This window comes from Vanessa tameamea, chromosome 12, assembly GCF_037043105.1.
Source record: "Vanessa tameamea isolate UH-Manoa-2023 chromosome 12, ilVanTame1 primary haplotype, whole genome shotgun sequence".
Classification (NCBI taxonomy): Eukaryota; Metazoa; Arthropoda; class Insecta; order Lepidoptera; family Nymphalidae; genus Vanessa; species Vanessa tameamea.
In genome coordinates, this window is record NC_087320.1 from 11789050 (window position 1) to 11815676 (window position 26627).

General features: G+C 32.0%; 4 protein-coding genes, 1 long non-coding RNA gene and 2 other non-coding genes across 10 annotated transcripts; 2 read left to right on the forward strand and 5 right to left on the reverse strand.

Annotated features, from left to right (window-relative positions):
- Positions 1–1151: 1151 nt before the first annotated feature.
- On the reverse strand, positions 1152–9228 carry LOC113398464 (interaptin). Its single transcript, XM_064216488.1, has 9 exons — positions 7773–9228; positions 7466–7699; positions 6947–7201; positions 6035–6238; positions 4737–4942; positions 3464–3566; positions 2743–2857; positions 2572–2657; positions 1152–2272 (listed from the first exon to the last, which is right to left on the reverse strand). Exons 1-9 carry the CDS (start codon positions 9009–9011, stop codon positions 2111–2113), a joined length of 2604 nt encoding a protein of 867 aa, XP_064072558.1. The 5' UTR covers positions 9012–9228; the 3' UTR covers positions 1152–2110.
- Trnal-cag (transfer RNA leucine (anticodon CAG)) lies at positions 3812–3895 on the reverse strand. The gene has a single exon. It is a non-coding gene; the product is annotated as a tRNA-Leu (tRNA).
- Trnal-cag (transfer RNA leucine (anticodon CAG)) lies at positions 5457–5540 on the reverse strand. Its single transcript has one exon. It is a non-coding gene; the product is annotated as a tRNA-Leu (tRNA).
- Positions 9229–10357: 1129 nt separating the features above from the next.
- Positions 10358–11327, reverse strand: Bet5 (Blocked early in transport 5). The gene is made up of 2 exons (XM_026637216.2): positions 11086–11327; positions 10358–10782 (listed from the first exon to the last, which is right to left on the reverse strand). Exons 1-2 carry the CDS (start codon positions 11182–11184, stop codon positions 10444–10446), a joined length of 438 nt encoding a protein of 145 aa, XP_026493001.1. The 5' UTR covers positions 11185–11327; the 3' UTR covers positions 10358–10443.
- A 1001-nt stretch (positions 11328–12328) lies between these two features.
- On the forward strand, positions 12329–14722 carry LOC113398462 (mitochondrial import inner membrane translocase subunit Tim17-B). 2 transcript variants are annotated; one of them, XM_026637214.2, is made up of 4 exons: positions 12329–12447; positions 12527–12691; positions 12934–13111; positions 13563–14722. In XM_026637214.2, the coding sequence occupies exons 2-4, from the start codon at positions 12548–12550 to the stop codon at positions 13736–13738; spliced, it is 498 nt and encodes a 165-aa protein (XP_026492999.1). In that variant the 5' UTR covers positions 12329–12447; positions 12527–12547; the 3' UTR covers positions 13739–14722. The 2 variants fall into 2 exon arrangements, with proteins under 2 accessions (XP_026492999.1, XP_064072439.1); XM_064216369.1 differs by having other exon boundaries at positions 12329–12443.
- A 215-nt stretch (positions 14723–14937) lies between these two features.
- Positions 14938–15468, reverse strand: LOC113398466 (uncharacterized). Its single transcript, XR_003368903.2, has 2 exons — positions 15357–15468; positions 14938–15278 (listed from the first exon to the last, which is right to left on the reverse strand). It is a non-coding gene; the product is annotated as an uncharacterized LOC113398466 (long non-coding RNA).
- Positions 15469–17747: 2279 nt separating this feature from the next.
- LOC113398461 (uncharacterized) lies at positions 17748–24934 on the forward strand. Of its 3 annotated transcripts, none has more exons than XM_026637213.2 (8): positions 17748–17897; positions 18863–18955; positions 19222–19530; positions 19931–20032; positions 20175–20306; positions 23105–23269; positions 23727–23864; positions 23947–24934. In XM_026637213.2, the coding sequence occupies exons 1-8, from the start codon at positions 17895–17897 to the stop codon at positions 24037–24039; spliced, it is 1035 nt and encodes a 344-aa protein (XP_026492998.2). In that variant the 5' UTR covers positions 17748–17894; the 3' UTR covers positions 24040–24934. The 3 variants fall into 3 exon arrangements, with proteins under 3 accessions (XP_026492998.2, XP_026492997.2, XP_064072601.1); XM_026637212.2 differs by lacking the exon at positions 17748–17897 and adding an exon at positions 18009–18156; XM_064216531.1 differs by lacking the exon at positions 17748–17897 and adding an exon at positions 18009–18156 and having other exon boundaries at positions 19276–19530.
- Positions 24935–26627: the final 1693 nt, after the last annotated feature.

Below are 26627 nucleotides of genomic sequence, written 5' to 3' on the forward strand. Positions count from 1 at the left end.
CCAAACTACATAAATAAAGAAATAATAAATATTGGACATCACATACATTACTCTGATCCCAATGTAAGTAACTAAAGCACTTGTGTTATGGAAAATCAGAAGTAACGACAAAGTAACGACGGTACCACAAACACCCAGACCCAAGACAACATAGAAAACTAATGAACTTTTTCTACATCGACTCGCCCGGGAATCGAACCCGGGACCTCGGAGAGGCGTCCCCGTAAATACTGGTGTACACACTAATCGACCACGGAGGTCGTCAAAAAAAATTAATTCTATATGTAACTTATAAATGAATGGTGGGTATATATTCGCTCCATGACTTTGGGGATCGTACTTCTTCCGGAAACATATTGATTTGCAACATAATTTGCAACTATTTGTGATTTTTATTTGTTTATAATTAAGGCCATCATAGCACTTTTTTTAGATATGATATAGGTAAGCAAATGGGCCACCTGATGGTAAGTAATCATTTCTTACATCGCCAATGCGTTAACAACCTTGGAACTAAGATGTTATGTCTCTTGTGTCTGTAGTTATACTGGCTCATCTACTCTTCAAACCGGAACACAACAATACTGCGTATTACTGCTTGGCGGTAGAATTTCTGATGAGTAAGTGGTATTTACCCAGGAGGGCTTGCACAAAACCCTACAATCAAGTAAACTTCAGATCAATCTTTAAATTACAAACCCTAGTGGTATTTTATACTAATATTATCAATTTTAGTTTATATAGTTCTGACCATAATTCGAAAAAATATTACAAATTTGTATTATAAAGGTATGTAAAGTCATAAATGATTAGGTGGAAAATAAAAAAAAATATATAGAGAAATAGTATTTTTATTAACACCATAATGGAATGTTTAATAATTCATCTTAAAATATAATTTATTGCAGCAACATTAAATAATACGGAATTACAAACACATTCGCACAACATTATTACATTCCATTTCATACAATTCCATTCCATTCATTCTATTTGACTGTTTATCTCGTTGTTAATTAACTTCTTAGATTATTTTTCCGTTGAATTTCATCATACTACTATATATAAATATACCTTGAATAATTTATAAATAAATATTATGTTTTCATGAAATTCTAAATACTTAAAAAACTCTTCACTGATAAATTCCAATTAAAACTGTAGTATCTGGATGTAAGTTGGCAAGCATTTAACAATATATGTTTGAAAATGACTGTATTTAAAGGCTATATAACATTTCGTACACAGTCAAGGGTACCAACCGCGTGGTCTAAAATGTTTATCTGTGTAGTCCAATCCAACCACAATAGAAGGATAGCAAACTAAACAATTTTGAAATTAAATTAGCGCGATATCATTAATCTTGTATAATCTCTAATATTCACTAGGTGTCACGAAAAAAGGGCGTGTTGTTGTTATTGGCGTAACGGAAGCATCCGAAAGCGATCTCGTGACGCCCGCCCAAGAAATGGTACCGTTGGTTTTTTAAAAGGTATTCCGAAGGTAGTCCTGGGCATGAGCGAAAACCACATACCCCCCACTTCATGTGGGGGAAACGTATAAAGCGGATTTTCTAGCGAGAAGAAAATAAACGTTGCTACCGGAATTTTGAAAAAATTGAAAAGTATTGTATTATCTACAGATATATACAAGAACTGTTTATAGTTTATGATATAGAGGTATAATCAAATCGCATGGAATATAAGGTTCGTTTATTCTTTGCTCCTACGATTGGAATAGGACACGTGAATATATAATGAATATCTATTCTGCTGGTTATTACACTTGCTCGCTTCAAATTCGAGTCCAAACACAGAAATACAAGTGAAAGTAACTTCAGTTTTTATATTGGCCACCAGGTTACACGCCTCCGCCTGTAAGTCTCGATGGGGAAACATTTGCATTGGAGTGTGTTTTCTGAAACGCATTCATGCTGCATATCTGCCAATGGTCACTGGTCTGGAGTCAGCCTTAACGCAGCTGTAGTATAAGTAACTTCATCAATATTAACTATAAAGTTCATCATATTAATTTATTAACACAATAATCTTATTATTGCAACGTTTTTGTAAGTTATAAATAAAACACAATAAAATTAGTGAGTTAAGAGCTAAGCTTTCCACGGCGGTTTGCTCGCATTAAGACTTCGCTTCACTTTGTCCCTTCTTTCTTGCCGGTCCGGTCTGTCGCTGGTCGGTTCTTCGTTCAGGTCTCCAGGGTCCCTCGGGTCGGGAGGAGAATCCATATCGAAGTTAGGTGGCTTCATAAGAAGCTGTGAGTATAATCATAATTTATTTTAGTGTAATAAGGAATTTATTAAAATGTAATAAGGAATATTATAGATATATTTTATTTAATACAAGCATCCGGACTGGCAAATGGATTCTGATGGTAAATCATACTCGTAAGTGCTTAAGTCAATAGACCATCTTCTAAATATACAGCATAAACTATGCCCCAACTACATCACTGCGATAAAATTAAAAAAATATACTAGCCTTCTTTTAGTTATTATTTAACAATGTTTTTTTTAAATAAAGGCAATATATATATTTCAATGTCGTCACGCACCATCTTAACGTACTGCTGCAGCTCCCGGTCGCTGGCGGCGTCGAGGCGCGAGTCGGCGTGCGCGCACTCGGGTGACGTCACCGACACTGCCAATGGACACACGACACGTTAGCTACGGCACACGCACACACACACGCACACACGCACGCACTGACGTCACGGGATGCGTACCGCGCTCGTGGCCGTGCGTGAGGATGAGCAGCGCCTGGCGCCACTGCGCCTGCATGACGCCGTGCAGCTGCGCCGCCAGCTGCCCGCGCCGCCGCCGGTAGCTCTCCAGCTGGCTCTGTGGGAGGGGCTCGCGTTATACGCCACTCGGCGTGATCTGTGCCGTCACTTTGCGAGCTTGCGGCTTGGAGGTGCGACCTCCTCCGAATGAGTTGGATATGATTGAGCAATATAACCGGCTCGGATACCTCGGCTGTTAAATTAATTTTGATAGGCAAATAATTGTAAAAATGGGATATAGCTGCACAAGTGTGTGTGTTGTTGACGTTCTATAGGCAATTACCGATACAAAAGTCAAGCTTGTAGCTCCGGGGAATTTTAAAGTTTGGTTTAGAAAGCCTTGTAGGCTTTCTAAACAAATATAAACAATAGAGTCAAACATATTAGAAAATAACCTTTCTTGTTGATTCTTCTGAGTAGAATCTACTTTTCACTCAATCTTACTTTCTTTCCTGTAGTTGCTTTATATTAAACTCACGATGACGATTCAGAAGTGTTTATGAGCTTGAATATTACTTGAATGATAAAGAATATTTTAATTGATTGTATTTTATGTATTTCATTTTTGTGATCATAAGATGCTGTATTATATTACTTATTAGTTTACTTATTCACAGTTCGTGTCTGTAATACCTGTTATGTCCTAAAGTGATTCAAAAATTACCTCCAATAGCCCAATCTTCTCGCTGGCTTGCGCGAGTTGCAATCTATATAATTTGATCTCTTCTTTCTGTTTCTCTTCCAAAACATTAATTTCAAGTTTGTGTCTGTAAAGAATTTATATATAGGCATACATTTATATTTATAATATTAATATTTAGTAACAAATATATTCAGAATAAAATAGGTATATAAAAAAATATCTCTATTAGTGTGTGCCAGTGTACGTTTCTGTTAATATATAACATAAATTAAGGTTTAATATGTCATAATAAAAAATGTATACAAAACGCTTATAAAAATATATAATTATTACAAATGTTGTTAAAAACAATCTTTTACAGAAAAGTATTGTCAGAAGTGGGATTCGAACCCACGCCCACAGAAGTGGACTGCGACCTGAACGCAGCGCCTTAGACCGCTCGGCCATCCTGACTTGAGATACTGTCGCCATTTTTCGGGATAGACTCATCTTTGTTAAAATTACTTTATTTCAAAATAAATCTTTGAAGGTAGATAACAAACTTGCCGGTTCTTCTCGGTATAATCTACATTCCGAACCAGTGGTAGAATGAAAAATGAAAAACTTCATAAGTTAACGAACCAAACTAAAGATTTCAATTTAAATTTGTATACAAAGTTTGAATACTTGGTTAAAATGTTTACATCAAAGACGAAAATTGATGCAGTTTATTAGTCCGTCAGTGTCCAGCGTCAGTTACCTTTCTAAATTTATAGTTGTTAAAAAACGAAACATAATTTGCAGTTACGTGTGACCTTATCATCAAAATAAAATACATTATAAAATTTTCTTTTACGTAAAATATGTTAGTTAATTTGTTAGTAACAGTTATTATTACGTCGTTTTTTGGATGTTGAAAGTGCAAATCTGCCGAGATTAATCTCGTGCAGATCAGAGTGCCTAGTGGATTTGATTTTAAGATCAAATCCACTAGGCACTCTGATCCATATCTTTTCTGGAGTATTTATCTATGTACTTTTACATCCTCTCAGTGCTGATAAATCATTGTTTTTTTAATTTAAATTCGTTAAAGTACTTTATTATGTGTTTGCTGACAAATTATACTACGTCATAGAACTTCCATGACATCATAATTGTTCCATGATGGAACAGACAATCTATAATTCATCAGGGCGGATCGTGGTCTCGTTAGTAAGTTCTCAAAAAAAAAACATTATTTTTTACATTCTAATCTTATTGATCAATTTACGATCATTTTGTAAAAAAGTGCTAAGAAATACGCAGAAACACCCACTGGTCCCCGGCGGCGGCGAGCGCGGCGGCCTCCCGCAGGCGCGCCGCGCGCTGCAGCTCGCGCTCGGCCGCGTCCAGCTGTCGCTGGAACTCCTGCAGCTTGCCCAGCACTGCGTCCTCCAGCTGTTGCTGGTAGTGGCTCCTTAGCTCGGTTTTTTGTAGCTCCAGGTGTTTTCGGAGAGTCTTAGCTTCGTTGTCCGTGGCGTCCTCGAATAGTTATGTGAGGGTTTTTTATTGAATTTGTTTTAGAAAGGTGAACGATGAAATTGTTCTCTTTTTTATCAGAGTACTAGCAATTAATTAAGGTATTACTGATATTCCTAATTACCCCTCCTTTTAAGCTTATCACTTGTGTCAGGAGTGGGGACGAAGATAGCCCAAGGGGGCAGGATCGATCCCGTGGATTTTTTACATCGCTAGGCGGCCCGTAAACCATTGCGCTATTGACGCTTCTCTGATTGTAGCCTTTGAATTTCACCTTTGGTCTAAACGCGTCATGTAATTCTAATTATATAACATCATGAAGATTATATATATAAAATATCAATAAATACGAATGCCAAGCTGCAGTCTGTCCATTGCAAATACAAAATAAATGAATGTGAAAAATTATAACAATAACTTATAATATAAGTGATAAACGCACAGTTGTACATTTGTTTTTTTTTTAAAAGAACAAAAAATAAGGGTGAATTAACTTAGTAAAAAATTAAAAGAGTCATGTCAGAAGTGGGATTCGAACCCACGCCCACAGAAGTGGACTGCGACCTGAACGCAGCGCCTTAGACCGCTCGGCCATCCTGACTGTACGAAACGGGACGAATGATGTGAACTGATTCAAATTCTCAGTTTAAACTAGGGATAATTAAATGTATATTTTGCTTCAAATTTCGGCCGACACAATCTCAGCGTAATTAGTAGCTTTTTTTTTTATTATGCATCGTTTTGATTGAATGAACTTTTCCTTGGGAGCAAATGAGTTTAAATTAAATTGATTACAATATTTATTTAAGGATTGAAATGTTCTGACACAAAAATTTCATGTGTAATGAGATGCGTGCTTAGTATTTTTTAAACAATCCAAATTGGAATGTTGATAACTTTATTCATTCTGAAGTCCATTTAAAAAAAATCCTTCCACAAATATTCTCACACAAGTACTTCTAAGTCATCAAGTTGCTGAATTAAATGAATATTACATTTTTTTTTAAAATGGCAATTGGTACAAACTTACATATGGATATTTGTAAATATGCCTTCCGTTGTATAAATAGGTAGAAAAATACTTGAGTAACTTACACATCTCTGTAATAGATCCCCAACTTGAGTCTGCGCATCACAGAGCTGTCGCTCCAGCACGTTGCACCTTGATCTCTCCTCATTGACCTTATCCTTGAGTATGTCTCTCTCATCTTGTATGAGTTGTTTCTCATCACTCACTTCTTCTAGTTTACGATTTAATTCAATCATTTTAGATTTTGTTAACTGGTGATCTGCTTTTTCCTGGAAAAAAGTAGCTGCAATTTAGTATCACTAGTAAATTTCTAAGACATTGACAGAGTCGCTTGTTCAGCAGTAGGATGAGAGAGGGGCTGTAAAATTTGGTTTGATTGGTATTTGTCACAAGTGAATCTCTAATTTTTCGAAATCAAGGAATACCAACGCCTTTTATAAACAGGGAGGTGAATTTAAAAATACTAAGAAATTAACATTTTCGAAGCAGAGATATACTTTGAGATTGTTCCCAAAATCACAGGTGCAATTTGATGGGCAGCACCTGACACCACCGCAGGAGTGTTCAGGCACCGTTAGAACTACCAACAACTTGCACTCATAATTGCACACACTCAAAGGCCTCTCACCAAACAACAGAATCAAATTCTAAAGTATGAAGGTTTTGATATACAAACAATATTGGACTCCAAATTTTGAATAAAGTTAAAATTATAAATTATTTTATTTTATGTGTAGTATCAAATTAGGAAAAACCTAACTTTATAAAAATCATAAAAAATAAATGAGAGTTATAAAAATATATATATATATCTAAAAAAGTCCTAACACAATTTACATAAAACTAATTTTAAATGCAGCATATTTTGGATTATGACATTATTATATAGATTCAATTTACACTTTCACAGACTTTAATTTAGACTATTGACATGACAAGTTCGAATTTCATGTCCTTGTATAAATAAAAAAACTCACCTTTCCTAATGCATCTTCTAGATTTTGAACACAGTCCGTTGACTGTTTATTCAACCTCATTACAGTTTCGTAATTCTCTTTCAAAACATCTATTTCTTTTTCTTTCAACTTAATCGCATTATCTTTACTTTCAGTAACTTTTTCCATGTTTTCTTGTAATTCATTGTTTTCTGCTGTGAGTTTTTTACATTTTTCTTGGTAATCATGAGCCAGGTCAAGTGCTTTGTAAAGTTCTGTTTCAAATTGGTTTGTTTTCTGTAAAATATTATGAAGTAGTTAAAAGTAAGGTGAGTCAGAGCTGAAATCATAATTTGTACCACAAGCAGGTTTCCTCACATTTTCTATCACAACCGAGCACTAGTTGAATAATAAACACGAATTAAGTACATGAAATTTCAGTGATGCATGGTTTTCTAAAATTCAAATATTTGAACCATTAAGGCACCTAAATTTATCTTAGAGTAATAATTTAACACTTATGTGAAAATTTTTAAATGAAACTAGTTTTTAAAATTCTACCTTCTGTGCTTCACCGGCAACCATTTTAAAGTTTTCAACTTCATGGACCATTTTATCTAGAGCTGAACGGTGTCTCTCTTCAGCCCTATCAAGGCTGCCAGTGAGTTTGAGCCAGGCTTCCCGGAGTTTGTTGATTGCAGTATCTTTAGCTCTGTCTACTTTCAGAGCAACTGCTAATTTTTCTTGCTGTTCTAGTACCTTCCTTTGCAATTGTTGGATCATTGCTTCACAGTGCTTGAAAAAAAAAATGTTAAGTTGTTAGTATGCAAACAAAAAGTATTAAGAAATGTATGCATTGAATATTTACCTCTCGTTTTAATCTTTCTTCTTCCAATTTTATACTTTCAACTTTATCAATTCTATCGCCTTTTTCTCCCCAAAGTTCACTTAAACTTAACAAGTCTGTGTCTATTGAGTCAATTTTGAAATTCCTATTATCTAAATCAAACGGTCTCATTTGTGGCATTTTAAATTCTTCTCTCTTTAAAGATGTTACTTCGCTAGTGTCAGTTACGGAACTATGAGTATTGTGGCTATAGTTTTGTGACTTATAGTGCTCTAGCACTTTTGACGCTCTGTCCAAGATCTTATTTGATGATGGTTTAAATGAGTCAGAATAATTTGAACTCATTTGTGTATTTCTCTTAGGAGTTGATGTAGGTTGTACATCTCTGTTCTCCATAAAGTTTAATCTTCTAATGCTTGGTGATTTTGTGTCTTGTTTAGCCCTTGAAGGTGCAGAGTAATTTAACACATCATTATCAGAACGTACATTTGATGAAGTACCTTGTACTGGTTGGTTGCCACTGTTTTTAACCAAGTAAATATACTTATCGAGAATGGTACTCGGCACTATCCGGCCACTTGGTAATTGAACTTCATCCATATTCTTGGTTTCCAGTTTTTGAGATAAATAATCACCTGTTGCTTTGATAACATTTTCAGGACTAGCACACTGTTCTTTTTTTGTGTCTGCTGTATCGTATGACTCGACTTTCGTGAGGAATTCATCTATTTCATGGAGAAGAAGTCTATCATTCTTTTTACTAGGTGTAGATACTATGCTGCTAATGTCTCCGTCCATACTTTGGGCGTCATTTAAATGTTCAACACGCTTAAAGTTAACGTCGTCTTTATATTTTAAGGAATGAATAATATTATCGTTAGTAGTGATTGTATCAAGACTGGTCACAGACACGTCTTTAGCTCTTTCTTTTCTAAGTTTACGGCGCCGTCTGCGCGGGAAAGTGAAGCATTTTCGTTCGATACTCCGACTGTCAAGACTTTCCGAATCCCATACCTTACGCTTGACAGAACCGACACTAGAAAAAGCGTTACTCGTGTCCAGTTCTAACGATTCCAAACGGGATTCTAAAGTATGGACTTGGTCAACCAGTTTGCCTAAAACTTGAGCTGTGCATGAAACAGGTTTATGAACTACTGTTCTTGAGGATTCGAGAAAAGAATCCTCAGAACCTGAGCTATAAACTAGGAAGAAATTCGGTGGTATCAGCAAAAGCACATCAGTGTCGTCGGTCTCACTCATCACAGAAATTCCTCAATTTAATTGCAAAATAAACTAAAGCCATTATATTTATATAATATAGGTATTTTTTTGCATTTGCCACTTAATATAATAATTGTACAATACTCTACGTACATAAACAGCCGTTTTATTTATTTTGTTTGTAATTTATTGGCTGTTGGTAACTTGGTAAGTTGAACTTGAAGTTTGAAGTTTTGAACCTTTGACTTTATATTAGAATTTGAAAGTTGGCGTCCTGGAAACGTTCCGTTGACATTGACAATCATTAATTTATATGTATATACAGGGATTATACATTTTTGGAGAGCTGATAAAACGTTTGTGTTTTTAAAATAATCTGCAGGACAAGTTTCGTAACGTTTTTTTTTATTGTTTTTAAGGCATTTTTGTGAAAAAAATTGAAATAATGTCTTTTTCCGTCTCGAATTTTTAAATTTGGACCGATAATTGTTGTTTTATTATTGACAAATACCTAGTGTTTATTCGTTTTTATAAATCAGAAGAAAAAAAATAGATTTTTATTGATACTTTTTTTTAAATACATTTTTGAAGTTGCATTTTTGACTTATTTTGAAAAAAATCTAAAAAACGTGATAACTCAAAAATGGTTCACTTTTGCATCATGCATTTAGGGGGTTAAAATTATCGCAAATAATCACCCATATTACCTCCTAACGGGAATACGTCGAATTACCAATAACCCTGTATATATATATTTTTTAATGTTTTCTATAGGGAAATGATTGTTTATTCTTTTAGTGAAATAACATGTTTGGTTTCATCTTATTAATACAAGAAATAACCAGAAACTTATCTATCATTTCCCTATAGATCTATCTAGTTTACAATTATTTATTTTAATAAGATATTTACTAAAGCAGAACTCATCACAGCATATTAAATATTAAAGAGAGAATAATTGGGAAAATATGTTTATAATAATTACTATTCTTATAGTATTTCAAATACAGATATACTTAAATAAATAATATCTGAAATAGATTTAATAATCTTAAATATAATGATCAAATAATACAAATAATTTAATCATATAAATTCATTTATTTTTTCTTAATAAGCATACAATATTCATGAAAAGTATACTTACTGACATTGTAAGCTTAATTTCTATTATGAACAACTGAACTCTTCATTTTATAACTTGGAAATATTAAAATAACTTATCAAGATTTTTGATATTAACATTAACATTATTAATATTCTTTTGATATTGTAATGGAATTATAATTATACAAAATAACAGTTTAATTAACTGGACTTTAGAACAAACTTAAATTAATGCTTATAATAAAACCAACAAATATTAAAATAGAAAAAATCTTAACTTAAACTAAGCACAAAAGATGTTTTATTTCATTATTTATTTTATTGACATTTTTAAATCTATTTACATTAGAAATTATTTATCAAATCAAGAACCCCTAACTGCATTCAATGGTGCTTGTTTAATGAAGGAATCAAGTTTATTTTTAAACAATTCACTTGTAATTGGTTCTCCAATTCCACACATTGGATTTCTCACAACATATTTAACATAAATGTCCCCATAAATCTTTTTTAATAGCTCTCTGACACCTTGAGCTTGGTTATCAGTGTTCATAACAAATTTGATTCCCGATGGAGTCTCTAAACAATGTAGAGTATATTTTGAGGTTTTGTAGTTCATGAAGCCTTCCTTTGGATCCAGAGGAGATATTTTAGCAACAAATGATTTTATCGAGAACAGCATGCCATACATTAGTTTTCCTTCCTGAAATAATAATGTGTTTATTTTTTTTTAAATTTATTTAATTGCTATAATGTATTACAATATATAATGTAATACAATGTATTACAATATATAATGTAATGCAATGTATTACAATATATAATGTAATGCAATGTATTACAATATACAAGGGGACAATTAATTTTATTGTAGATTTTCTGAATGTAATAATGTATTTCAAACAATGTTCGTAAGTTTTCTATATTATAAAATTCAAATCTGATTAATATTAATTTTGTTCCATTTTTAATGAATGTAAAAGTATAAAAATAATGTAAATAATACCTCCTCCCGAGACATTCCAGATTGTTTGGACCTGTTCCACTCTCCATAGTAAAGTAAGGTGCCATAGCGATCGAAAATATATAAGTTATGAATCGTCATTATGAAAGTGCTACATTTACTTCAAATATATTAAAAGAAAATATCGGAATATAAATATTTAAATAGACAGTTTCAATAGTACAGCTGATGTTTGGATTGTATGTTCAATCGGTGGATGACATTTAGATTAGACTATAGATGAGTCTGACATTCCTGGCAACTCTGTCAATTCTGACAACTAAAACATCCATCATATTCTTAAAAAATATTAAAGGTAAAATGAATATGTTTCTATATAAAAATATAAATATAAATAAAAAATGTGTAATTTAAATATAAGTATCATTTTCAGTAATACTTCAATAGCGTATTCATAATGTATAATAAATTTAATTTGAATAAATGTATTTATCATATTATTCAAATGTTGTCACTAAATCTAACCTGTTTTTACAATACTTTATTTGTGTTTTCTAATTTAATAATATTTAAAGACCCAGCGAAATTTGCTGTCCCAAATTATTGGTTTTGATAGCAGTAGTATTCTGTACAAAGAAACTCGAATCTCACCGTAAAGCTGAGTGTGAAATGTCAGAACGTGATTTGTGACATGGACTGTAACAATTATAAAATTAATAGGATACACGTTTCAAAATAGCGTATCATTTTAAATCAGTTGTCAACATTTCACGAGTGAGATGCGAAAATATTTTTTTCAGAATCGCATTACAGGTTTCAGCTAAACGATCTACAGACTTACAAAGTAGCGTTACAAACTTTCGTGTCAGGCGATATATGTAGATACTTAAAATTAGTTTTTCGCTTATATTGTTTGCTTTGTTTTAACTTCCGATAATTTTCTAATCCATTTAAGTAGTTTGTTCAAGCTGATCAAAACTATTCTATTACCAATCTAGAAAAAAGATTTCAGAATTTAATCATATTTTATTAAAACAACATGTTTTTGATCGTACACTGAAGCACAGTTCACAAAAAATAATGAATACAAGTAAATTTATAATTAAAAAATATAAATTTATAGATTACTTCCGCCTATAAATAAAGGATATCAGCCGTAGGCGAAGCACAGATTCAAAAGCAAAATCTTTACTTTATTAGTCTCTAACTTAATACTTATGTGTTATCTTTAATTTGAGTGAATTGGAATTTGAGTAATATATAAGAATTCATTAAGTGTGAACTTGTTCTCGAACACGAAAACGAAAATGATGTAAATAGTACAAAATAAACGCAATTATACTGTAATAGTAATAATCTATATAAATATATATTTTAACGAAATTCGCTACATTTTATATGTTGGTAAGCATTATTTTACTGTTTAAGGTTAAATTCAGTGATTGACTTAGAGGTTATATTCTTACCTAATACTCGATTGCAGAGTTATATACTTTAAAGAAAAATGGATGAATATTCAAGAGAACCTTGCCCTTGGCGTATTTTGGATGACTCTGGCGGCGCATTTTTGATGGGAGCGATCGGCGGTGGTATCTTTCATTCAATAAAAGGGTTCAGAAATGCTCCCGTAGGATTCAGTAGAAAAATGGTATGAATCAAATATTTTCTATTTTAAGTGGAATGTTATAACTAAAAAAATATGTAATAAATTCAGATACTTATATGATGATGTTTAGACGAAGATTTTGAAATGTCGATTTATAATGATAAATTTTGCGCAGTATTATTTGGCAAGTCTTCTACGCAAGTTTAATCATTTTGAAATAAAATGTATTATAAATAGCAATTTCATTTGTACGTTGTATAGAACATTCACTTTATTTTTTTTAGCTTGGTAGTTTAGCAGCTATGAAGGAAAGGTCACCGATTGTAGGAGGAAACTTTGCAGTATGGGGAGGAATGTTTTCAACAATTGATTGTTCACTTGTCTATTTACGACAAAAAGAAGATCCATGGAACTCAATCATGAGTGGTGCACTAACAGGAGGCATCCTTGCAGCTCGAAATGGTACTATGCAGCATTTACTCACTTGTATTACTGTTGCAGAGGTCATAGCCAAAAATATTTTTCTTCTCATAAGATGTATATTGTATTCCAATAGCAGAAGTATATATAAACAAAAATTATACATTATATTATTTTTCATATTTATCATTGCTATATTATGCACTACAAATAGTTCTTTATTAAATTTTTTTTATATAACATTATTCTAATTAATGATAATATATGTACATATATATTAACTTTAATTTGACATACACTTTCATTAACTTTGCTGACATTCAAAACATTTTTTCCTTAAAACAATAATAATAGCTTTGCTTCGTAGTCCTACTTAATGCTCAGTCTAAGTGGATTAAGAATAGAAAAATAAATATCCACCATAATGATGGAATAAATGCAAGAAATGTAGCTTTGTGTTATTGCTAGATGACTAATAACCATGTTAATCCAGGTGTTCCGGCAATGGCAGGCAGTGCACTCGTTGGAGGTGTCCTTCTAGCACTAATAGAGGGTATTAGTATCATGTTCACGAGAATAACATCAGAACAGTTTAAACCACAGCAGCCAATATTTGAAGATCCTTCAATTTTAGGTCAAAGCCAGGCACAAGGACAAAGTTTTCAATAGATTTATGTTATAAATTAATGACACAAGATTGTATAAGTAAAGTTATACTTAGTAATGAGATATTTTCATTGATCTAATTTCATTGAATGGATTCATTCGTTTTAAATAATCAAGCAAATCCACAAAGCAAGTAAAAACTAATTGTCTATGGTTTAGGCACTTAAGTCAAATTAAAAATGAATACTTATTTTAATTTTTTATACTGTAAACAACTTTATGGTGTTAACTTAAAGTTTCAGTCAAGTGTATTTTCATATGACAAAATTATTTTATTTCATAATTTTTGGAATATGAGATTACAACTGCTAGCTGTAAAGGCAAGTGGGTACCTATTATGTTGTAAATTCCTATGACACATGCAATCTTCGGTTTTGATTCACATATTCTACCATTTTGGCCATCTTGGCCTTCATATGAGATCCAATGTATAATAAACTTGATGGCAAAATATAAAATGTTTGGAATTATATCATATGCACAAAATTATCAAATAAGAATGTTCAATGAAAAATTTCATCAAATAACTTTAATATTACAATCTTGTTGTTCAAGAATTTTCAGTTCTTTGGTGTAATTTATTTACTAAAAATTTTCCCCAATCTGAATTTTTGAGTGAGTTATTTGCATCTGTGATATTTTCAGTTCGATACTGATTGCTCATAATTTCACTTGACAAATATGAATTTTTTGTTTTTGAATATGGAACATAGTTGTCTATGTTTATTTTAAATATCATAATTTATGTTAGCAAAGTTAACATACAACATATTTATTTGTTTCCCATATTGTTGTAGTGTTTGTCTGAATTGTCAGAAAGCTGTTCATAATAAAGATTTAATAAATTTTAGAAGATTTATTTATTCATTCTTCTATATTAAGTCTTACTTGTGATAGTCTTTTTGACACTTATTAATATTATTTTTGCTGGCTTAAATTATGGTGTTCCATTTGTGAAAATTGATACCAAATAAATATTTGTAAAAACATTTATTTTTATTATTCCTTATCCAATTATTTCTAATATTAATTTGTTCTACATAAGAACTTTTAATTCAATTAGTTCTAGTGTAACATACATGGTTTTTAATATTTAAAAAAACATGGTTAACGTTAAAAGCTCTATGATTTGAGATATTTGAGATTGCATTAGGATATTTGTTTTTTCTTTGTCTACATCATTAAAAAGTTAAAAATGTAAATAATTATAACAATAAATAGGGCACATTTTGTTTTTCTAATTAATAAATTAGTGACAAAGTAAATAATACTTAATAAACTTATGTTAAAGATTTGATATTATTTAATGCGACTGTAAACTGGATGGTTTGATCTCGGCTGCATTTTCGCCCACTTTTCTTATTTCTTTGATGACATGAGCTAGCACTTCAGGATCCACTCCTAATTCACAAAGCCTAATACATATAGTTAGGGTTTCAGCGTCCAAACCGGTGCTGAGAAGTTGAGAAATTTGAAAAAGCATTTGAAAAGTTTCACGAGCTTGTCCCACTTGAGCGTTTTTTTCTGAGGTCATAGTGAAGTACTGAAATAAAATTATAACTTTAATCACGGTAAATACTTTTATAACTCAATGATTTATTATTTTTACGTATAGTCTTACTATTATGTTGTTATTTTATATTTATTGTATCCCAAATTAAGAACTACTTTAGTGGTTGACCGTTTTTAATTTTAAACCCAAAACAATTTGCTTTGCGGATAAGTCAAGTTTATCTACCAAATGTCAAAAGTCATATGTCAGATGTCCAATATCGCCGTGGATTCTTGCACTTAGTAACCCATTTTTTTGCGTCATCTTTTTCTGTATAAATATATCTGTGCTAAAATAATACTGTTAGACGTTATTATGTAATTTTAATGAAGATTAATCATAATCTTCATTAGAATTTGTTACCTAGAAATATTTAAAATGGATCAAAATATTTTTTGTCATACGATACAATAAGCAAAGCTTATTAATTTTTTTTCATCCTCTTACAATTTAATCCAGTTATTTGTATTTCTAATTATCATAAGTTACTCTCGTTTTCAAATTATTTGGCGCGTGGCCGCCCGGACGTGATTCGCGGCGTTTCTACTTCATTCGCTGTTTCGTCTTCTATATCATTTGTGTTAATTAAGTGTTACTTATTAGGCATCAAAACGCTTATTACTATAAGCCTAGTAAGTTGTAGTATCGTAGCTGAAACAACATGGCGACTGTGCAAATTAAAAATGATAAAGTATATAAGTATAAGACTACCTAAAACAATAACAAATAAATTAGGTTGAATTAAAGAAAATATTATTAAAAGTCATAATCAAATTTTCTGAAGTATATGTTACAATTTATTTTGATTTGAAACGTTTAAAGTATATAAGTGTTATAGTGTATGAAGTATGGGTAAGCCTTTTTAAGCGACTGTGTATCTCGAGCAATTTCATTGACGCTTTTTGGTACCAGGGTAAACCGATTACCGGTTTCAGGATCTTTTTTATAAGTGCATGCAAATCGGACTGCTCTCAAAGTCGTCGATGGACAGTAAATTGTGAATGTTACCTAACTTTCGAATATTTGTCCCAAAATAGACCATTTATGCTTTTGTTAAATAAAATTGACAATCTGTCTTAGGGCATACGACTGAGAAAACTGCTGGTGCCACCGGCTCGGAATGGAGATTCTACTGACGAGAACTCAGTAGTTCGTCTTTTCTAGCATTTAAAATACAAAGTTAGGCCAATCAAATACAATTAAATTTACATAATATATCCTGTCTGTAATTCAACAAGTACTAATCCACGCCCAATGCTTATGTTGACATTCACCGTGAACATAAAATCACCTTATAGGTATCCCAAATATGCAAGCGCATGAGAGAACCACAGGATGTGACTGAAATTGCGTTTTTAAGTTATGGAGTAACACAAAACTAAAGAAATATAAATACTACTTTTTATTTATATTTCTTTAGTTTTGTATTTTATTAAAATTAAAATTTGTAAATAAATATATTATACGACTGAACGTACATACGTAAGTTCCGCCCGAACCACCTAGATGTCCGAAAATCCATAACAGCGCGATTTCTAAGGTATTTTTTGCCTCGCACAACTACTCTGTGGAACCAGCTTCGCCAGCGGATACGACTTGGGAACCTTCAAAAAATGAGCCTACACCTTTCTCAAAAGCGGGCAACGCAACTGCTAGCCCTCTGGTGTTGCAGATGTCCATGGGCGGTGGTAGTCACTTTCCATTGGGTGAGACTCCTGCGCGTTTGCCACCGATACCATAAAAAATTTTTTTAAAATAATAGTATAACAAGAACTGAAAACTTGAAATGTTTGGTTTAGGTTGTGTTACGTACATACATACATGTATTTATTTTTGATTGGATTAATCGTTGCTCTTTGTCTTGTTTTGTCTATTATTTACTTTACAAGATTAAACAATCTATGACTTCAACTTCACTTGGTGGTAAGGTTTGTTTTAACCTCCAAACCAAGTTATTCCACAGCCAAACAGCAATACATAGTTAGTTATGCTTCGGTTTGAATAGTCAATCAGAGAGATGTTATGATCTTAGCTCCCAAGGTTGGTGGTGTATTGGCGATTTGCTGGTCCGCTTAGCTATGGTATAAATAAAAAGTTCGAATATTTTATATTTTGCAAAAAGAAAAAAGTAAAGTTAAAGTTCGGACTTGCGGAGAAAAATCATCCCAGTGTAATATTTTTGGAAGTAGGCCTTATAATTCAGCTGATCTCGTTCGCTCACATCTATTGAAGAACAGACTTACACTCTTAATATTTTAGTAAGATGTCACATGGTATAAATCACGCATTACCATTTAAGACATATAGGTACCTATATCATAAATATATCATATAGGCACATATATTACGCAAAACTTGTATTTTACTATAAGTTTTTTTCAGACAATTCATGTAAAAATTATCTACAAATTGAAAGTTAAGCGGGAAAGTTGAGAATTTCTGAGCGCTTTCAACCGTATTCTATTTTTAAATCTCTACGTCTGCACTCCTGAAATAGATAGTGTTGAAGTTTCGGGTGATATTTGTGCGCGGTTTGCTGTTTAAAATTCGAAGTAATTTCTAAATTAATTTCTAATTAAGCAAACGTTGTCGTTTTCAAATCAAAATATGGTAAGTGATATAAAACCTTTTTTATTTAATCCATACTGACGCATTTGTCTACGTGAAAGCAATATAAATTATTAAAAATAAATTTGTGTCATGTCATCCATTTGCCGGGTAATTTTAATCCACGTATGGCTAATGTGTTGTGAAATTTAATGGACGGTGATGGAAATTGATTTAGAACGGCTTAATCGATTTACGTGAAATAGACGATTAGAGTATGAGGTCTATATGGACCAGAGTACGAGAATCGTGTGGCGTTAAGGTAACAAAGGAAATACGCACATAGCATGACGAATTTAATTTACATTTTTTCGACGAAAATTTAAAAGTACGTTACGTTATTGTATTTAGTTTCATTCTTATATGTCTCTTTATAACTTAATAGTTTTATTTCATATGAGATTCTTATATTTGTAAAAATACGTAAAAATTTATTTAAAAATAGTTTATATTGTAACGCTGTTTATTCTCATAATATTAAGTTTTTTAGAAAAAGATTATTATTTAGATGTATACCTTTTTGGAATAGTCATGGTATTGAAACCGGGCATACAGCCAATAAGATAATGTTCTTGGTCCATATTATACCATATTATATCAATAAACGATTTCTCGTTATTATTTTTTTATATTAATATTACGAATCTAATAAAGCGATTTCCAAAACGACATTTGCGCCCTACACTGTCTTATAACATGTCCTTGCTAGGAACGTCTACACGTGACTCCTACAGTGATAGAAAGCTCTGAGATTCTATTTTGATATAAAGAAAAATTCTTAGATTTTTCGTTTTTATCAGTTTTGGTATTTTCTTGATATAAAATGAATGAAATTTTAATAATGGTTTTATTTTTTTAAATTAAATAGATTTCAGTAGTAAAATCTTATCGCTATGTATAATTAATCGTATTCACAATATTAAAAAAAAAGATTCAATTATATATTTGTAAACATTTTATGTCTTCAGGCGGATCCAGCGCAAGTCCAAGGGGCAGGAAGTGGAGAAGGGCCTGCGGAAGTAAAACCAACTGAAATTCCAAAAGTGGAACCCAAAGCAGTTGTAAGTGGTCTTGGTTATTTCGTTGTTTAATTTGACGATTAATTGATGGTAACATTCAGACTAATACTTTGAAAGTTACCCTATCTGTTCGAATTTGTTCTTATATTCGAAGTTAAAGTAATATAATCTTACATAACAAATTACGAAATATGCTTAACATTAATAAAATATTTATGATACTAAGATAATAGTCTTAATATATATTACTCAACGGTTCTTTAAGTAACGGTTCTAAAAGTGATAATCAAGTTGTTTTTGTCGTTAAGGAGGAAGACAAAACAGTTGAAAGTGCTTCTAAAATAGATAATGTGCCTGAACAGGCTGTTCCTAAACCAGAAACAGTACAGATAGCAACTCAAACGTCTGTATCTGATGCTAACACGAAAGTAAATGAAGTTCCGTCACAAGAAACTGAAACAAAAAAAGATACGGTCCCTGATGTTCAAGTAACAGTAGTAGATGCTACAGCAACAGTTCCCACGGTACCTGCTGCTGAAACAAAGATAGATGAAGTGAAATCCGAAGAACCAACATCGACTACTTTAAAAAATGATGAAGCACAACCTCAACAATCTGTGAGTTAAATATATTTATTCAATACTAATTATTGACTTGAAATTGATGTTGAATTATTGGGTAACTCGTAAGGTTAGATGGGCACCGTCGCCTTTAAAAATAAGCATTGATAGATATGTAGCATTAGTTACATTGTCAATATATTATCAACTAAGATTCATAGTTATGTTTTGATGTTAACTGATGAGTATATAACCGCCATTGGTTTCTTAATTGCATATTAATAATTCTTGAAATTATTAATCATTGGCGCTGAAAATGTTTAAGATCGTTTTACCACTTTATCAGTTTTCGATAGTCTGGTGCCATTTTAATAAAGTCATATTTCAAGTTTTTTTTTTTTTAATTAATTCAAACGAGATTTGATTTATAATTAAAATTTTATTTAATTTTGTGCAGAGCGATTGGCAACAAAGAGAACAAGAACTTCTCAATAAGATTGAAGAATTAGAAAAGTTTAAGAAGGAAAGGACAGAAGACGGTTTTAAGTTAGAGCTGAAAGTAAGATTATTTTTTTATTATGGAGAATTGAAAGTACCGTTCAGTTTAAGACATCAATTATATAATTCTCATACATTATATAAGATTAAGAAAATTTTGATTCATAATAAAATCATTAATCAATATGTTTCTTAATTACTAGGTACGCGAAGAAGAAATAGATCTTCTAAAAGCTAGAGTTAAGAATCTAGAAACGGAACTACAAGCGGCTCTGTCTAAGCCTGGTAATAAAAACCACGAGTTAGTGGAGAAAATCAAACTGCAGCATGAAGAGGTTAGTCATATACTCGTCGTTAGAGAATCTTCTAGAAGTTATACGTGTCGATACGATTTTGTGGATCTATTATTATGTATAATTTTTAACTGTCAAACTAGTCGTAACAACGACGAAAGTCATTCGTTGCTTCGTTACCTAGACATTATAATATGTTCATACAAATAAAAAAAAAAAAAATTCTGATAATGTCAAAAATTAAAAAAACACGACCGACTTGTTTGAAAAACAGCAGTAAGCCTATAACCATACACCATAATACCATTTAAAAAGTTATATTGGAATACAGAAACTCACATCCAACCGTGAACTCTGAAAACATTACATTCTTTTTTGGGTCGTGCAAAATTCCTAGTATACAATACAATATTTGAAAAACAGAATAATAAAATACTTAAATCTTGTGTCCGAAACGTTGGCTTAAGGCAGATCAATTAATTAGACAATCAATTAATTTATTAATTAAAAATCAATTAATCTAAACGCCCATTGGTCGCCTACAGCGTCACCGTCACCGACCAATGACAATTCAGATTAAAGCCAGATTAGTGAGTTTGTTTTTGATTAGCGTTTCAGGAACTGAAGTTTGAGAGTAAAATTTGATTTGAAACGTGTCAGTATTTATAGATTACTTAAATCGAAGTGATTGTAGATTATTTTATTATCAGAATTGATTTAATTTTAATTTGACTGCCTCTTTGTGATCATTGAATAAATCTTTGGGCTTATTGCCTGGTCTATGAAACCAGTTCATCAGTAAAGAGGTCGCATTGAAATGAAGACCTCTTCGCTTATACTTTAGATTCAATCCCTTTATTTTCGTAATCTATAAGGTAAAATTTAATTTTATTCATATATGTGCACCATTTGATGTGCAGTTGCAATTTTAGTCTGATCTAGTATATCTTGTCGAAAAAAGATCGTCATAATAAGAAAAATATAAAATTTGGTTTATTTATTTTTGTAGTAACGCGAAAAATACAACACCTTTTCTCTCTTTTTAATTTGAGTAGAAATTCCTCCCAAATAAACTTAAATCAAACAATAATGATATAAACACAAAAAAAGGTCATATCAGTAATGAAATGTCGATTGTCATGGAGTCAGTAAACCGGAATCCCAACAAAAGACTATGTCAATACATATATATATAGGGTTACTCACACATTGATAAGTTCATCAAGTACAAGCAATATTAATCTAAGCAATCAAATATTTATTAGACACTAGACATCGTAATATTATTCGTAATAATTCGTCAAATACAAAAGCTCAAGATGACACGACATCTTTATTAGATCTGATTGAGCTACGAACAATGCTCTTACTTATATACAGCTCGTATCAAGGTCCTTGTGAAACTAAGAAATTAGATAAAATCGATTAACACAGTTTATTGTGCAATTAATATGATTAATAAATCTCTGTCTTCGTGTATTACAATTCATTCTGAAAGTTATTTTATTGAATAAAATAAAGTAAAATTTTGACTAATATGATTAAAACAAATGATAATAAAAAAGAGGGGGATAGATGCCTTTTTTATAAGAAATAAAGATTCCCAGCCAGGCACAGATAATTGCTAATTTAATAATATTCGAACTTAACAGTTGCTATCGTAAGTCTAAATCGAATTTTATGAATGTGTGTGTATGATATGAACTATAGTATTCCTATTTCCAACTCCAAGTTATACTTTCTGCTTTCTGAGTTCATATGTCAATATACCACATAGAGTTATTGAGCACTAGTGAGTAGCCTGCGAAACTTCGCGGTTATTTAAAAGTTTTTTTAAGGTTTTGAAACCTTATACAGGTTTTGTTTTGATTCATTTCATTGTAAAATGCAAGTGTCTAATCTATATTTGACGCCAAAATAATGAAATCTCTTTTAAATGATGTTTTTATTATAGAAAATATTATAAAAGTGTACATTCGTTCGGTTAAAATTGGAGTTTGTCGATAAAAATTGACTATAATTTTGTTTACGTTTTTAATTTTTTTTTGTGTAGTACCGCTCTCTAACCGGCCATTATCTTTTTTCCGCTCTCGGAAATTATTTTTTTGTTAAATCGTAACAATTTATTAAGAATCAAGAATCCTCTTTAATTTTCTGCACATTACGGCTGGAGCTCTTCAAAATGAGACCATAACCGACTTTTTTATGTGCAGCGATCGACGCATAATCACTGGGACGATCTAAACGATAAATCGGCTTACGCTATTAATGTATAAGACTACAACTTTCCGAGTCCCGATGGCCGAGAACTATAAATTAAGATAATTTTCGTATTTGCGGGTTTAACAAGTTACATTTGGAATAATAATAAAATGCATGCTCGTTTCATACAAATGCCATATTTATTGACGTTTAAAGTTATGGGTTTTCTGATTAAGGTAATTAAGTTATAGAGCCTAGTATTTTTCTCTATCCGTGGTCTATCGAACGCAAAACGAATTATTCAAATCGGATCGGTAGTCAGCGTAGGATATGCTACCCTATAACGTTCAACTATACAAAGCTGTCCAGCTTTAAACATAAATCTTGCTCTAGCTTCTATATTCGTTGAGTTTTTTATGCATATTACACGATTTGGACTTGGATGGACTTGGTTTTTCAGAAACCCATAACTAGGCAAAGTATCCACTTAATGATTTCCATAAATAAGTATACGGTTCATCAAATAGGAGAAAGATTATATTTTTAGAGATTGTAGATGAGTAGATTAGTCTCTGTATTTCTGACTTCTCTGTTTTATTTTTTGATTTCTCGACATTTTATTATTTCAAATACTCCAGCTCCTCAGCAAAGCCCGCGGAATGATCTTCGACAAAACGAAGATGGTCAAGAATCAGGAACTGCAGATAGAAGCGTTGACGACTCAGGTTCAATCGTTGAAGGATATCAATCAAATTACTAAGGACTTGCTGGAAATAAGAAACTCTGAAGTGAAGGCTATGGAAGTAAGTTAGATTTTAATGATTGTCTTTAAATTGCTGTTTTTCTTTTAGATTAGTATGAAGATATATGAGCAGAATAGTTTTGTCACTCGAATAAGCAGTCACCTCGTCGTATAAACATTACCACTTGCCCTGCCAATTGTAAAGGTACTTAAGATTTTAGGAGTTGCGTCAGAAATACTTTTGCTCACTCTCTTTTTATACGTACATATTTATCGGTTTCTTCAAATCGTAACGTACTAAGCTTCGCTGATTAAAATGCAATCGGGGAATAGAGCAGGAGAAATATAACCTGACTCAAAATATCAGGAAACGTTTACTGGCCTGGCCGGGCTCTCGAGGCCAGGGCCTCGAGATAGCAATAATTACTAGAACCACGAGGCGGACACCAACGTTAGGGCAATATATACACTGACACGAGTGCCTGCTGCACACGAATGGTCACCCGCGCGTGTCGCAGGAGCGGCTGCAGGTGATGGAGGCGCGCTTCAAGGCGGAGAAGGAGCGCTACGAGCTCGTGCTGCGGCGCGCGCAGACGAGCACCAACATCAACGACGACCTGCGCCGCGAGTACGAGACGCAACTCGCGCTCTTCAAGGTATTCGGGGCCCTTGTGACCATGTGTTTTGATATTCATGGCGATACCAACTTTTTCGTAATGTCCGTAATGTCGTCCTCAGGAGCTGAGAGCAAAATACGAGCTAAGAGTTCAAGCTCTGGTCGCCGAGAACAATCGGCTCAAGGAGTTGCCGAACGGGGGAACGTCGGGGTAGTCGTTATCGTCGTCGGAGCGAAACGAGCAGACACACAGTTGATTTCATTTCAAAAGAAATGTAAACAGATACACACGTTTGAAATAAAAAACACAAATCTTAATGCAGTGTTACCACTCAATTGTCATCAGTCTCATAGAAGAGTTTTATAGGAAGAAACTCGAAACTCACCGCAGAACACGAACGTGAAATGTCAGAATGTGATATGCCAGAATGTGATATGCGACATTGACTATAATAATAGTAAAAACTTTTTGATACAAGTATTAAAATAGCGTATCACCGTAAGTCGGAAGTGAATTCTTACAGATCTTACAGATTCGTACTGGTGGTTTTTTAAGACCTTTGATTTTATTAATGCAAAATTTTGATTTATTCGTTGAATTCGCCATCGATAAATGTTTTAAACAATTCTTAATTTTGAAACTAAAATATTTTCCTTCAAATTTATTCCAATTTTTAAACATCAAAAGGTTTTCAAATTCTTTGAAGTGCCAGTGAGTGAGTTCATTTTCTCTAAACTGACGTTAAATATAAACATAAAAATATAATAGATTGATGAGAATTTTTTTGGAAAACTTTAAAATAAATCTTTTTGATCAATTTGTCTCGATTTTTAAAACTAAAATGTTTTTTAATGTCGTATAGGATATTTACAGTCACTAAGTGTGACTTGCCGTATTCGGTCGACAACGTAACGTATTTTTCGAGTGTCCTGTTGTGATTTGTGATCTGTTTATGTTTCATACACATTGATTTGAAAAGGACTTAACGTATATTAAGACTGTTTTATAGGAGAGTGTGAATTAGTAAAAAATAATATTTATATAAAGTACTGTAATATTTTTTAACGAAAACGCCATTTTAATAAAGTTTCAAATACTTTTCTGATTTATTATTCTTTTTTTTTTTTAAATAGAATTGCTGGCACTTACATCACGGGTAGTAGGTAAGTGGTTTATAGAGATTAGCAATGTAATATTACCATAACCAGTCCTTGTTAATACGTCGCCAACCAAGGGCTCTGACATAATATTATGTCCCCTATAAGCATACCGTACCTTTTGCTGTTCGTGAACAACAGTATAACGTATTTAATTTGACAGCAGAATAACCAACTCAGACGGGTTCGCACAAACATATCAATAATAATATCTCTCGATTTTTGCCACGAACAATTTCTTTGAAAATTCAATTCGTGGGTAACTTGACGCGAATAAGTTCCTCAATACAAGATCACGTCGCTTACGCTGGAGATAAGTGTCAGACTGAACAAGTGACTGTGAGAAATGCAAAAGTTGGCGTGTTTGGAGTTTGTAAATCTAATTGAATTTGGCGTTGAAGTCGGTTATGTCGCCGATTAGAAGGATATTGGATAAAAATGTTATTGTTATTTATAGCAAACATATAACTAAATATAAAAGGTATGAATTTCTGCAATAGTCAAGATAAAATCAAACTTGTATTAAGCTAACAAAATTGTAATACAATTACAATCTCTCAATATCTTAACACAAGTAATTATGCTCCGGCGAACTGCTGTATGTTCTTAATTATATGATACGATAATTGAAGATTTCGAAAGGTGTATAGAATATCTGATATGATGCATACAATTTTATGTGTGAAATGAAAAAGAAAAACCACGAAAATCTTCGGTTAAACCTAATTAATAAAATTATTTTCAAGTATCCATGAACAATGAGTATCAATTAAATAAGATTTTTTTTTGTCAAAGTAACCGCATTTTATCAGTTATCAAAGAGTTTCTGACCTTTTTGGTCAGTTCTTTATAATCGCAAGAAAACTGTTCGAGCCTGTTATGTGACGTTGGAGACACAAATATACAACCAAGTGCGTGTTGACATCAGTACGAAGATGTTATGGATGAACTTATTATGTTATATATATAATGAAGTGCCTAAATTATATGTGCAAGCTTGTAAGGACAGACGTCGTGAAGGTGATTTGTCATACAATGTTTCATTAATTTAAGAAATTTGCTAAGTTACGTAGCATTTTACAAGGTGTGGAGGGGTATGTAGCAGTGTTTGTGTGTGTGTGTGCGTGTGTGTGTGCGCGTGTGTGTAATCAATCAAATTAATCAAAATATGCAAAACATCTCGTATGTACTGACATTTCTTAACCTCAATGTTATAATAAAGATACTACCGGTTCATAATGAAGATTGTATAGAGAAGAACCAGAATATTACTAAGGTAACTTTACCATCAATTAAATAATATAACTTAATAATATAATTATATATATATTTATTAAAAATAATTAACAAACCTTTTAAAAACCTCATCCCGTTTCTAAAATACAGAAATATTTATATTTCTTTAGAAATTTTCGAACTAGACATTTCATTAATATGAAAGTTATTTATTAATTAAAGTTCAATTAAGAATAAATAATTAATTCAAGCTATTATTATTAGAAAGATATTACCTACTATCAAATATTACTATCAAAGATACGACCGAATATCGTTTCTGTATTATTCTCTAGTTATTTAAAATTAAGATTTTTTGATACCAACACGATGTTTCCGTGAGATTTTTTTTTATGATATAGGCAGACGA

Excerpts from the sequence above, each read along its gene's own strand:
- LOC113398462 (XM_026637214.2), top strand. The coding sequence starts at position 12,548 with ATGGATGAATATTCAAGAGAACCTTGCCCTTGGCGTATTTTGGATGAC. Across the intron at positions 12,692-12,933 it reads TAGGATTCAGTAGAAAAATG|CTTGGTAGTTTAGCAGCTAT; the intron begins GTATGAATCAAA and ends TATTTTTTTTAG. Across the intron at positions 13,112-13,562 it reads CATCCTTGCAGCTCGAAATG|GTGTTCCGGCAATGGCAGGC; the intron begins GTACTATGCAGC and ends ATGTTAATCCAG.
- LOC113398464 (XM_064216488.1), bottom strand. The coding sequence starts at position 9,011 with ATGAGTGAGACCGACGACACTGATGTGCTTTTGCTGATACCACCGAAT. Across the intron at positions 7,202-7,465 it reads TTGCCGGTGAAGCACAGAAG|AAAACAAACCAATTTGAAAC; the intron begins GTAGAATTTTAA and ends AATATTTTACAG. Across the intron at positions 6,239-6,946 it reads TAGAAGATGCATTAGGAAAG|GAAAAAGCAGATCACCAGTT; the intron begins GTGAGTTTTTTT and ends ACTTTTTTCCAG.
- Bet5 (XM_026637216.2), bottom strand. The coding sequence starts at position 11,184 with ATGACGATTCATAACTTATATATTTTCGATCGCTATGGCACCTTACTT. Across the intron at positions 10,783-11,085 it reads CTGGAATGTCTCGGGAGGAG|GAAGGAAAACTAATGTATGG; the intron begins GTATTATTTACA and ends TTATTATTTCAG.
- LOC113398461 (XM_026637212.2), top strand. The coding sequence starts at position 18,112 with ATGAGGTCTATATGGACCAGAGTACGAGAATCGTGTGGCGTTAAG. Across the intron at positions 18,157-18,862 it reads GAGAATCGTGTGGCGTTAAG|GCGGATCCAGCGCAAGTCCA; the intron begins GTAACAAAGGAA and ends TTATGTCTTCAG. Across the intron at positions 20,033-20,174 it reads GTTTTAAGTTAGAGCTGAAA|GTACGCGAAGAAGAAATAGA; the intron begins GTAAGATTATTT and ends CTTAATTACTAG.